General features: G+C 44.8%; 1 protein-coding gene across 1 annotated transcript in view; it reads right to left on the bottom strand.

Annotated features, from left to right (window-relative positions):
- The window catches only part of ARHGEF16 (Rho guanine nucleotide exchange factor 16), a 350,362-nt gene that overhangs the window by 170,213 nt on the left and 167,475 nt on the right, over window positions 1-12,674 (bottom strand). The window contains exon 3 of the mRNA XM_075437221.1: window positions 5,688-5,738. Coding sequence (XP_075293336.1) covers window positions 5,688-5,738 — 51 coding nt within the window. The remainder of the gene's footprint in view (window positions 1-5,687; window positions 5,739-12,674) is intronic.

Here is a 12,674-nt window from a genome sequence, read left to right as displayed (position 1 = left end):
GCCATTCACCACCCTGATCGCCTCCCACTACTGCAGCTGCTGCAGACAGAGCCGTGCCGAGGCGCGCTGTTTACATCTCGTCGCGATGCACGTGGCCGTAGTCGACTCCAATGTACGGGAGATGCGGAGAGAGCAAACTCGACCACTGCTGGGCGACTTAACTTGCCCTGATTTACGGGTTCAGAACCCCCAGAGACCTCTCTATGGAGTCATTTGTCATACACACACACTACACAATCAAGCCCAAACATACGTATCGCAGAAATTAAATATACAATGTTATTCCTGCAAAATAATTTAACCATCCCTTTCTTCACCGACTTCTCTGTGCCAGCCTTACACCTTTTTTACTTTACATGCTTCATTTCAGCAAAATCAGGGATGCAAACTTCTTAGAAGTACTTAGTTTCCATGGAAACCTAAGCTGACCGCAACATTATTGTTCTCAAGAGGGAACTGACTTTACTATATGTTCATTCACTGAATTAATGGACTCCTGGTTCTTTTATTAGCAGCTCTCTAACAATGGAAAGAGAGAAATGTTATAAAAAAGACTCTCAGACAACTGTCCACTCTTTTGTCCAAGGCTTATTGGAATGACGCAAGTCTATTCAAGAAAAGATTATAAAAATCAACTCAAAGCTGCCTCTGTTTGTGGCAGCTAAACATACCTTTATTCCATAAAGATACAACCTATAGAACAAGCAAATTAAAGCTCTTTCTGAAATAGTAACTGTAAGGCAGCGATCGTGCTGAAACTGGACTTTAACGGCGATAGCTGGGTGCGTCGCACAGCCTCCCTGGGTGCTGTGAGGCATCATTACCCCCCGGGTTCGGTCGCTGTGCAGCGCTGTCTTCGGGCTAACGGTAACCTGGAACGTTTTATAAGAACATGCTCTCCTTTTTTAGGCTAAATTTAGGCATGCAAAAGCAGATGATATTTTTAAAATAATTCAGTCTGGTAAATAGTGTAAATTCTCAGTAAGTATGAAGACTGTTTTAAAACCACTAAAACCGGGGGCTTGATTCTTCAATATACTGAACTGAAAGATGAAGAAATATCACTGAAATTTGAATTTTACATCTTTACTAACAGTTTTAGAACACCTTTTACTAGATATAGATAATAAATATGTTCATAATATATATTAAATGCAGAAATGCCAAGTGTGTTTTGTGCAAAGTGCTGCAAATCCAGGAACTTGAAACAGCTCAGGTTAAAACCTCTAAGTCCATCTCTCTCTGCGTGTGTAACATTATGACAGACTGTGCTGGGGCCCGAGGCTGTATGGCCCAGCTAGTAATTGCTCCACAAAAGACAGTTAACAGTTCCCTTGCTCTTCTCTAACTACCTTCCTGACTGCTTATTGAAGTCTGATTTCTTACTCCTCTGGGTCATCATTCATCAGTCCTACAGATCCCACTGGGAGAGCCCGACCAGACCTTTCCATATCCCTTGTTGCCAGAGGCCATTTCTGACGGCCCATGATATAGAAAATGTCTTCACAGCAACCCAGTGGGACAAACTATGGTTATAATACCCAAATAATCATTTTGCAAATTATCATAATTATCAATCAATCATCTTGTGTGAACAATGTGTTTCTGAAGTATCAGATGGTTCCTGTGACCTGTAGCATTTTGTATATAATAATAAACCCAGAGAGATTTATGGCCCCATCCCGCTTTGTATCCGCAGTAACAAAACATTAGTTGGTTTTTACTTTTGTTTCAGGAATAAAAGCTTTCCATCCACCTAGGTTCCTTGTTCACTACTTGATGCTTTCTAAGAGGTCAAGATTTCTAATCTCTCCCAGTTTCTACCAGTAACTTTATTTTTAAAACATCTATGTGATTTGGGAGTAGAGAATAAACTACTGTGCTGAATATATTATTTTTAGTTTATAGTGCCATCAGCATTGTATACCAGCTTCTAGCATTTTGCAATGTGAGTGCAAAGTCGGCCAAAGCAGGGGAAAAAATTGGTTTTGTCTTCAGTTTTTGTTGTGTTTTGCACAATACCAGATTGAATCCAACTCTTTTGAAGCTGATAGCATCTCCCGCTCCCTGTGTAGTACATTCTTGTTAATGGATAAATTCAAGCTCTCGAGAAAGTCAAAGAATAAATTTAAAGCCTTTTGCCAAATGCCTATCCTATTGGATTTTGATAAGATGGCTATTGAGCTTTAATAATGTCTTCTATCCTTTTTCAGCTGGCCCTTAACATGTCTCTTTATTTGTCCCTAAAGCCTCTTCAGCGATGCCTTTTTATTACAAGTCTCTCAGCTTGCTCTCAAGGGAGACAGGGTCGACAAGAGTGATAGATAGATAACTCTATAGATTATCTCCCACAGATGTTTTCTCTCCAGTAGCCCCTCAGGCTATTCCCTCTAAGTAAACAGAAACTAAATAGAGAGTCTACTGCAGAGAGAAGTCCCTGAGGTCTCTTGTCACCACAGTCAGAAAAACAGCCCATCCAGCCGAGGCTGGCGAGGAGCTCGGCACACAGAGCCTCCTTCAGCAGGATCCTCAAACCATCAGCCAAAGTGACTTTCAGAGGAGAGAGAAATACACCTAGCATTGCTCCTTGGGAAAAAAGGTGTCTTGTAACGGACACTGGCCCTGCTTCCTGCCGGAGGAAGTCGAAATCTTTCATCTCCCTCTCAAAGTTAAATCAAAATGACAACGGAGATAATGATAACAAGCCATTTTTTTCAGTGCATTAAATGCAGTGGAGAAGCTTAAAAAATTCGGAGCAATAGAACATGTGAGCTGCTCTCTAAGCAAAATAAACAGACTGCAGGAAGGTGGCTTGGAAAAAAAGACATTTGGGAACACCGGACAATGTACCCACAGGTAAACGTACGTATTTGAGCACGTCTCTGAACATATGCACTCAGTTCACTAAAAAAAGTGAATCTCCTATTTTAGCATTACTTTCACAATGGATTATTTAAAATTAAACAGGATGAGGAGCTGATATATATTTCTGCAAGTTAAACTAAGTATCAGCAAGCAAAGTAGATAAAAGGAAAAGTTCATAGGAGTACAACACGTTTTAGTCTATGGCACAGCACCATTCCAGATACAGAATAATGGTCCTGCATATAGGTCCTTTAATAACCTTGCTAGAAATCTTAATTCTTGTGAGACAGCCACTAACAAACAAATCAGCTCTCTGGTGTTAGTGGTCCCAGCAGAAATAACAGTAACACAAACCAAAAAATACTGGACATAGTGGGAAAATACGTCTTATTTTGCTCCAAGCCAAAAAAGGGACTGCTTTATCATATAATATAATAATAGTTTCTGCTATGCTATGTCTTCAGACTTCTCACTACCTTTTAATTTCTTAAAAGTTATATAACAGAACTTTTTTTTCTGGCAGCCTAAGAGCAGAAACAGTACTGTGATCAGTTTTTAAGCAGAGATTGTTTCCTGTGCATCTTTCTACACTTCTCACTGCTATCATGCTTCCCTTCCCTCTATTTTTTTTTACTGTTTTTAACAGATTTTCTCTTCATTCTAGAGATTTTTTTCTCTTTCTAGTCCCTGTTACTACCCAATTCTGAACCTGATACAGCAGTCAGCCAAATGAGCCACTGAAAATTATGGTCCCTCTGTTTGGCTCCGGCTTCCTTTCCCCCTAGTTTAAATTAGCCCACCCACTACAGTTACATTTGTCTTCAGTCACCTTCTCACCACCAACTTATCTCTGAAGGAACAGGAATAAATTGAAGTCAAATCTCAACTATTGTGTCTTCAGGGATATGACAACTGAATGATTTAGAGAGGGTGGAAAAGGAAATCTTCTCCCAAGAGGGTTTTGTACCACTGGAGGAAAATGCTGGAGTATTACTTACAAATAATTTTAAGATACTACAAAAATGGTACAGAATGATTTTTCATTCTTTATTTTTCATTTTCTTCTGACTGAAAAGCTGTCTAGCAGTAGTCTTTTCACAAGCCATAAAGTTTAGACTTGAACTCTTTACCTTACTGCTTTGACCTTTTTTACCCTAGCTGTAAAACCCTACTGCCCATCCTTCAATAAATTTATCACCTCATAAACTCCCACTAGTGCTTCTCTACAATGCATTTAAAAGACAGAAGTGGAAGGCCAGTCCTTCCCCTCTTGTCAAATATCATAATTGTCCGGTTTTATACCTGCTGTACAGGAAAATATTTAAATGCACGGTATTTTTCAAAGACCTGTAGTTTTTGCAACATTCCCCTTTGAAATAAAAGTGATGAAGCTTAAATACAAACGCCCGTATTGAACATATAAAGCTGCCAGCTTAACGTTGCCTTCTACCCTTGTTCCATACAAAGCCTGCTCTCTTTAGGGTAACGCAGACTGGGCTGCAGAATTTATTTGTGATATTGTAATTAAAGACCGAGAAAGAAATAGCTGAGCAGTCCTGAGCCACGGCGAATTTACTCCATCCTTGTGATAAGTGCGTTGTGCTAATAAGAACCTGCCACCTTGTCGCCATGTCTGTTCAGACAAAAGGATCCCACAGAGGCAGAGACAAACACCAAATGAGTTATGGAGACGAACAAGGTAAAAAGTTCAGCAGTATTGCGATAGGTCTTTCGCAAGGTCATTGGATGGTCACAGGATGCTTCATGTTGGTAGCCTGGCTTTCTAAAATAAAAGCTTATTTTTCTCAACGCGGTAAGAACAGAATGATCCCACCGGACATGCGTCTAAATATCTTGTCCCAAACTAACTTTGGAGGCTGACAAGTATTACATTTCACTTTGTTTGGCAGAGTGAAACAAGTGTTTCCTTGTAGCTTTCAGAGTCAAAAAACAGTATTGACGCTCGCCTACATGGATGAATAAAAATGGCGGTTGTTCCAAGTTCAAATTTAAAATATTTTCTACTTTCAAAAACTCACATTTTATGAATAGGACTGTGAATACCCATTAGAAGACAATTGCCCATGAAAAGAATTACAGCTAGCTCATTATTTCAACAGGAATGCACTACCCCTGGACATCCAGAGAGGCTACAATCAAATCTGACTGGTCACACTTTACGAAAGTCAAGCCGTTAACCAAAAGACAGCCACGGAAAGAATGTCATTTTAGTGTTACCGAGAATAACCCCAACCGAACAGCAGACCGGCCACTGAAATAGCTAATGCTGAGGCTGCCTCACAGCTACTGTGAAGACATTTATACAGCTGGGCTGTATTTGGAACACATTTTTCTCTGGTCAGTATTATAGTTTAAGCATCTCAATGTGATGAAAAGCACCGGTAATACATCATATGAGTTAAATTTTATCCTTTCATATATCTATTTCCTTTGCCTTGGACTTCACAAAGCCACATTTACATGGTGAAGTGACCTCTAAAAATTTAGCACTTTTAACAAAGAACCAACATTTTCTTTAACTGGAAAAGAGGTAAATGAGGTTTTTGGACTGGTAGATGCATCAAGGAACACTTCAAACTATTATTTCCTTTTGCATAAATACTGGAATCACGGAAAGGCAGGAAAATATGCCAATAGAACCACAATACTTAATCCAAAAAAGCAACAGCAAATATTGGAAAACTTTGACGACATTATTGCGATACACACCTTTGTTCAAAAGTAGAAGAGAAAAAAGAGTCTAGGTGTATTTCAAAGGCAGACAGTAAAACAACTTGCCTAAAGATTGATCCACATCCTACCTTTTTTATATTGCCCTCTTGGGAGGTCACCTCGGGATCAGTCAGTATTTGCTACGAAAAAAACAAAATAGGAAAAAAATTAAGTTGAATTGCAACTAAGAACGCTGTAAAATATAAAAATGATGATGATGCTTGTTATTATTATATTTAAAGGCCAAAGCTCTCAACTGCACAGAGCAACGCAGATGTTTTGGAAGTCAGACTGTTATATTCTATATCTATAGGTATATATAGAGATTACACAGTTAGTCATATTCTCCCACATATCTTAAGGTTTTCTGCAGCTTCTGTAAATAATTTCTTTAGCTGACAAGACCACGTGTTTCTGTCCCAAACTGCAGGCGATGTAGGGTATGGGCACTAAGCAGATGGAGACCTGTGGGCTCTCCAAAGGCGAGTCCCTGGGGAGCGGGCGACCGAAGCTGGCAGGGCAGGGCAGGAAAAAGGGATGGGGACAGGCCCAGTGACAGCTGCGCTCCCGGCATCCCCCTGCGACGCCGGTGGCACCTTCTGCCCCTCGAACACGAACACGCTCGCATCCAGCAGCCAGGTGCTCAGCCCAGAGCTCCCCAGCACACTGGCAGCTCATCCCAACAGCCAGCACCGCTCGTGGGATGCTCCGGCACCTCAGTGCTTCCAGCAGCTCATCCCAACGGCCGGCACTGCCCAAGGGATGCTCCGGCACCTCAGTGCTTCCAGCAGCTCATCCCAACGGCCGGCACTGCCCAAGGGATGCTCCAGCACCTCAGTGCTTCCAGCAGCTCATCCCAACGGCCGGCACTGCCCAAGGGATGCTCCAGCACCTCAGTGCTTCCAGCAGCTCATCCCAACAGCCGGCACTGCTCGTGGGATGCTCCAGCACCTCAGTGCTTCCAGGAGCTGCATCCCAATGGCCAGCACTGCCCAATGGATGCTCCAGCACCTCAGTGCTTCCAGCAGCTCATCCCAACGGCCAGCACTGCCCAAAGGATGCTCCGGCACCTCAGTGCTTCCAGCAGCTGCCCAGGAAGTTCTCGAACTCGTCCTCCCAGAGAGGTGTGGGGATACAAGGCATTAAAAGGCTGTGGTGCTCTACCTCAGATTAGATCCAGGTCAGCAAGCATTCCAGGAGGTCAAGTGCCTCAACTTTCTATCGCCCCGGCCAGCCCCAGCAGCATAGGCAGACGCTACCAGCACAGCCGCACTCCCAGCATCTCAGTCATTTCGCTGACCCCAGCAGGGATCTCGGATGTCTAAGGTTAAACATGTACTCAAGGGCCAGGGTGGGGTGAAGGTACTCAGGGCTTCCAGGCCCAGGCAGTGTATTCTGGCTACCAAAGAAGAACGGAAAAAAGCTCCGAGGAACAGAGATCAAAATGCAAGGAAACCCAAGATAAAATGAGAACAGGTCAAGTCCTCTCTTGGTGTGAGCTGACTTGTTTCTGACAGAATCAAGGAGGCTCTGTTGCTTTTCAGCAGCTGGGGATTTGGCACAGAGTTCTTGGAGCCCTTTCACCATGCCCAGGTGAGATCGACCAACTTACAAATTTCAAAAATGTTGGCAAATATCTCCAAGCTCAGCTGTAATAACAACGTGTCATGTTTGAAATAGCAAGAATCCTAAGCCATTCTGTATTTTACAACAGCTCTAATAGATACTGAAACTGCGGTTTAGAAAGTAGCTGAAAGCAAATAGGACCAAGAGGTGAATACCAGAGCAATAAAAATCTGTGTGTTCCTGCACTGGTGTGTGCCCATACACACGCTGAAATCTCCCCCTGAATTACTGAGAGTTAAATATCTGCCCTGCGCAGTCAGCAGCGCGTGTCACCAGGTTGCTGGGGCACCGCTGACGCTTCTCAAGTGCAGAGCACCCACAGCTCCCGCTACTTTCACTGGGAAGCAGCGACCCTCAAAAGCCTTTTGAGAACCAGGCCATGAAACCTGCAGAGCTGTAACAGAAATATGGCTACGCTAAATGACTTAAAAGCCTTCATGGAACACTGCTGCTTCCAAATGAAGACACTTAACTATAATTATTATATGCAAAAAATCTTTAAATACAATTGGTTAAGTATGTGCATTCAGAGTGCATAATCCACCCGTTCAACATGACCATAAACGTGGAGGGGAAAAAAAATCAAAATGAAGTGCAAATTGGGCTGTGGTATAGTCCTGTATAAACAGGCTTAAGAGTCAGGAATTCCTGAGTCTGAATCTAAATGCCAACACAAGCTTCCTTTTGTTGGTTTGGATAGATCTGCGCTCAAGGGACAAGTTCTGTTTCTCAAACTGTATTTATTTTTTTTCCCCTTCAATTCATAGCAGATCCCAAATTTCAAAATTCTTAGAGAACAGAATTTCTGCAAAAAAGTATTTCATACATAATCAAAAGTGGTACTTCTACAGAAAAGCATCAGTGGCTGTTGATCTAACCGTTCACTCAGAACACTACAACATGGCTGAATTTTGACAAGGTGAAGTATTTTTTCAGTTTCCTTCTACTACAGAACTTCTGGGGAGACAAACTCCGATCTCATGAAGAATTTTAATTCCGATGGAACCATCTCCACACTCAAATTATCAGAACATTTACGAGTGGGAAAAGGTATTTAAGCAGTAGTGGGAGACCAGGAACCCTTTTTAGATTATATTCTCCATCCTTCCTTTACACTGGACTTTAAGAGAGACATACGAATATGTCCAAAATGCAACAGTATGGGACCACGTTCTGCCACAGACTTGCTGCATCACCCTGGGCACGGCCCACAGCCGCAATGTCCCACATTCCCTGTCTGCCGTGCCAGTAGAAGGGGCTGCCAGCCTGATGCCGAAACGGTTGCGGTGTTTGGCGGGGTGTGGTGTGTCTCGTGGGCACGCAGGGGCACAGGACAGAACCCAAAACCTCCCGCGGCCAAACGCCGCCAGGGCTCCGACAGAGCCTGCAGAAACCTTCCCGGGCTGTGGAGGAAATTTCAAACTACTTCTGCGTTCCGGGTCTGGAATGAAAACTGCCTGCCAGCCGCTTCCGAGAGGGACGGAAAGGCAGCGGTCGGGGCCGGCAGCAGGCGCCCTGTCAGCTCCGAGGGGCAGGGACTGCCCCGCGAGATCGAGCTCGGCAGCAGCAGCAGAACCTGGTGACTGCAACACTGTGATGTCAACAGTGCCTCCTAATCACAGGAGAAAGGGAGAAGGATGGAAAGTAAGTACCAGATGCGGTGTTTATGAATAAGAATAACAAAAGATACTTTGAAAATCTACTCATTGGGTAATTTTAGCTCAGGCTGGACTTCATCTTACGCGAATGCCATAAGACTAAATATAGTGCTTGACGTGTACAGTGGGCTGCACTTTTGCAGCTAACACAGATGTTCTTAAATGTACTCAGAATTTACACCATATGCTTTTTCTATCAACTGATATGTTGATTTTAGCCAAAAGAAAGACAACGTGTCAGCAGCAGCCACGTCAGAAAAACTGGTGCTTCAGGGATGGGGCTGGAGGTGTCTCTCCTCCGGCTGCTGCCGAGCCGCACGGCGTTTCAGTTCCTGGATTCAGCGACCTGGTGGCAACACAGTCCGGACTTCGTTACATTACTTAGGGATGTGCTATAATTTTTGCAAAGCCTCCTGAATGTATACTAAACATGTCAAGTAACACCATGTGATTCTTTTTGAAAAACAGTTTACAAGCTGGCATTCTCCAGCTGCAGTTAACCCTAATTTGATTACATTACCGAGACAGATCACAATGAGCTTATGTAAATAGTAACGTTATCCATTCATTCCGTGAGCTCAGATAAACTGTCATTTGAAAAAAATACAAAACCCCAAAACTTAAATAGGCATGGCTTGATGCATTCAGCAAGCTCTGAAGGTGAAGATGACAGACTAGAACCTGTCCCTGCTGTATCACAGAGTCGTGATTTTAGTATTTCCACATCAGTCCAGAAACAGAAGAGATGCCCAATAATTCCACAGAAGTTGGTGTGCATATAATAGCCCTTTTTTCAATAACTTGTTCTTCGTTATCACCTGATCCTTTAGTAAAACCTCAGTACATCACCGCTGACGTCAGTAAGAATCAAAGCGAAGCAAGCACTTCAGCGTTCACACCAGCGCCCGGGCACGCAGCCCTGCAGGCTCTGGGCCCGCTCTGCAGAGCCCCCGGCACAGCCCAGCCCAGGGCAGCGTTACGGGGACACCGCTTGCAGCTCCGGAACCCTGACTTAAACCTGCTGCTGCTTCAGGGAACACCAAAAAGTCTTTTCTTGAAAACACTGACTTTGCCTGCAATTAGCTGAGGGACTCGACTCTTACTTGCGCCCAAGTCCACGTTCAGCTGACATCGCGGCGATGTCCCTGCTGTGCCTAATTCGCTGTTGTTAACAGGTGACTTCTCCTGCCTGACTGCGAAGCGATGACTACGCTGCCTGCGCGATCGCCCGGCGCACGTGGGAACAACACAACACGCAGAGCAAACGGTTTCTTCCAGCCAGCTCATTCTGGGCTTTAAAAAACGTCTCAGCTGTGCTACGGAGCAACCCTCACAGCAGCACAGCGATCACACCGACCCGGCACTGCGCATCCCAGCCCTGGCCGGGATCGGCCACCTCCAGGACACGGTCTCCAAGCCGGTAAAGCCACCTGCCCGGCTGCGACGGGCAGCGGCTGAACACCCTGCGCAGCTCCACGTGCTGCCTCTCCCGTCCGACGCAGCGGCAGCAAGCGGCTCCGCTACTCGCACGCCTCACCTGCCTTCTGCACCGCTTCCACCTCGGCTCGGAAGAGAACGCTGTTACTAAGCTATAAATCCCGTTCTTCATAACTGCCATTAATTATTCCTCTAAAAGTTTTATCCTGCAAAGTCCTGCGAGTGCTGGCCCTGGCCCAGCCAGGTGTTTAGATGAGTGGTATCAGTGGAACTAACAGAAACCGCACTGTTCGCACGCGTAGGGGCCAGGAGCACGCCGCACCGCGTGGGACACGGCCCCGCGTCCCAAACCTCCTCCCAGGTACGGGCAGCCGCTCCCACCTCGCCTCCACAGCAGCTCTGACCACGGCCAGGACACTCCCCCCGCGCTCCCACGGAGGCTGGAGCTGGGACGAGAACATGGATCTGCTCAGCTGTCTGCTGGTACGTGCCGGCTCACTTGGCTCCGACGCGTACAGAGGTTCTTGACAACTTCATGCCTGTCTCTACCTGACTTCAGCAAATACCACAACAACATTCTCACTCCCTGGTGCCCAAGGACAATTTTATAAAAAAAAAAAAAAAAAAAATTAAAAAAAAAAAGCACATGAAGTGTTTCTCATCGTTGCCGTTTGCCTGAGACACGAGCAGCCATTACTCATTATATCGACCGGTGCTGCTGCTACAGCAGTAAAGAGCTAATCGACTCTGCCACTAACAGCTCTGTAGACTGCAAATAGCAAATGCACACGCAGGAAAGGCTTTGTTTATTTATTAATTAACAGTTTGCCAATTTTGAAGTGAAACCAAAAAGCTCATTTGTGCAAAATGTAACAGTCACAGCTGTTGCCTCTCTGGTTCTTCCCCGCAGCCCGGCACGCCGCAGAAAGGTCTCCTACGGTACGCAGCCAGGTATCCGAAACTCCCCGCTGCTTCTGCCACGGGCTCCAGATACCTCCGAAACCAAACACCCGCGTCACCCTGGGTACCACAGAACTTCCAAACAGCACACGGAAGCAATATAAAATCCGCTGAACTAAAGTTGCAAACAACCATTGCATAAATATAAAAAATTAAACAGTAAATTTTGTAAGCTCTGAACTCTCCGTGGAAGAAAAACCATCTACTTGAAAAGCCTACAAATCGAGGTCCAGAGACTGAGTTGCCTGAAGTTATATGGTAAATCAGCAGCAAAATGCTCAGCCTTTTGCCCTCGCTAACAGACTACAGAGCCTCCCTGTTGAATAACATGGAATAAATAATAATCTGATCTACTGTCACCGAAGCCATCAAGTCCTGAAATACAAATGGAACCACCAGTTCCCTTCTCTGCACGAATGTTACATGGATGTGCTCCATGAGCTACAATAGCTTGTGCAAAAAGCATGAAGAGTGTTAATCCAGCTCGTGAAGTTATTTAAGTATTGGCAGGGAATGAGCTGGCTTAATATTAATTTTAATCCAGACATTTTCTGTGTAAACCTGTAGTTTGCATGTCTATTTTTACCATCCAGCACAAAGAGACTGAGCTTCATCTGAGCTTCCTGAAGTTCCTTAAACACTGTGATGATTAACGCCCATTTTTGACACTTGATGCTTTTGTCTTTATAAATATAACATCACTCAGCTAGGAAAGCCTTGCCCAGGAATGCCCTGAACACATGATCATCCCAAAACCCCCCAAGGTGGAGCTATGGAAAAGGTCAGAAATTACCTATGCTGATGTAGGCCACATGAGTTGATTAACAAGCACTATAATGCTATTTGTGCATACAAGATTAACACGACCTCAAAGGAACGTTGTGTTCATGAGGACAGAAGAACCACATAGCAAGGTATTACGGAAAGTACGGACAAAATACACGTGAACCTCATCTGGGATTGCCAGGTTTACATCGCGTCCCTTCAGCGTCCCTTGGGTTTCCCCGGGGCAGCCGTCCCATCGCTCCACGCGCTGCGGAAGGAGAAGCCCGTTCAAGCCCTTCAACCTCCCCTGCGCTTCGGCACAAGCAGGACGAGCAAGAGCAGCTTTTGAGAACCGCAGATGGCACGGCATGGGCTCGCCCCGGCGATGGCTGTGAGCGTGCTGTCACACCTGGGCTCCGGAGCTGGAAGAGTCCTTTAAAACACATCAGCTACCAGCCCTGCAGTAGCCAAGTCACAGACATGATGTTCTTTCTGTGGTGAGGCCAGAGGAGAAGAAACCCACAGAAAACCATTTCAGCGCTGAACAGTTTTTTCTATTAGCCGTATTTTTAAAGTGCAGGGATTTTATAGCACTTTCTGGCCAACAATTTACCAAAATTTTACATTTTC

This window comes from Opisthocomus hoazin, chromosome 16, assembly GCF_030867145.1.
Source record: "Opisthocomus hoazin isolate bOpiHoa1 chromosome 16, bOpiHoa1.hap1, whole genome shotgun sequence".
Taxonomy (NCBI): Eukaryota; Metazoa; Chordata; class Aves; order Opisthocomiformes; family Opisthocomidae; genus Opisthocomus; species Opisthocomus hoazin.
Note: the sequence above shows the minus strand (reverse complement) of the source record. Positions and strands in the feature narration are given on the sequence as shown.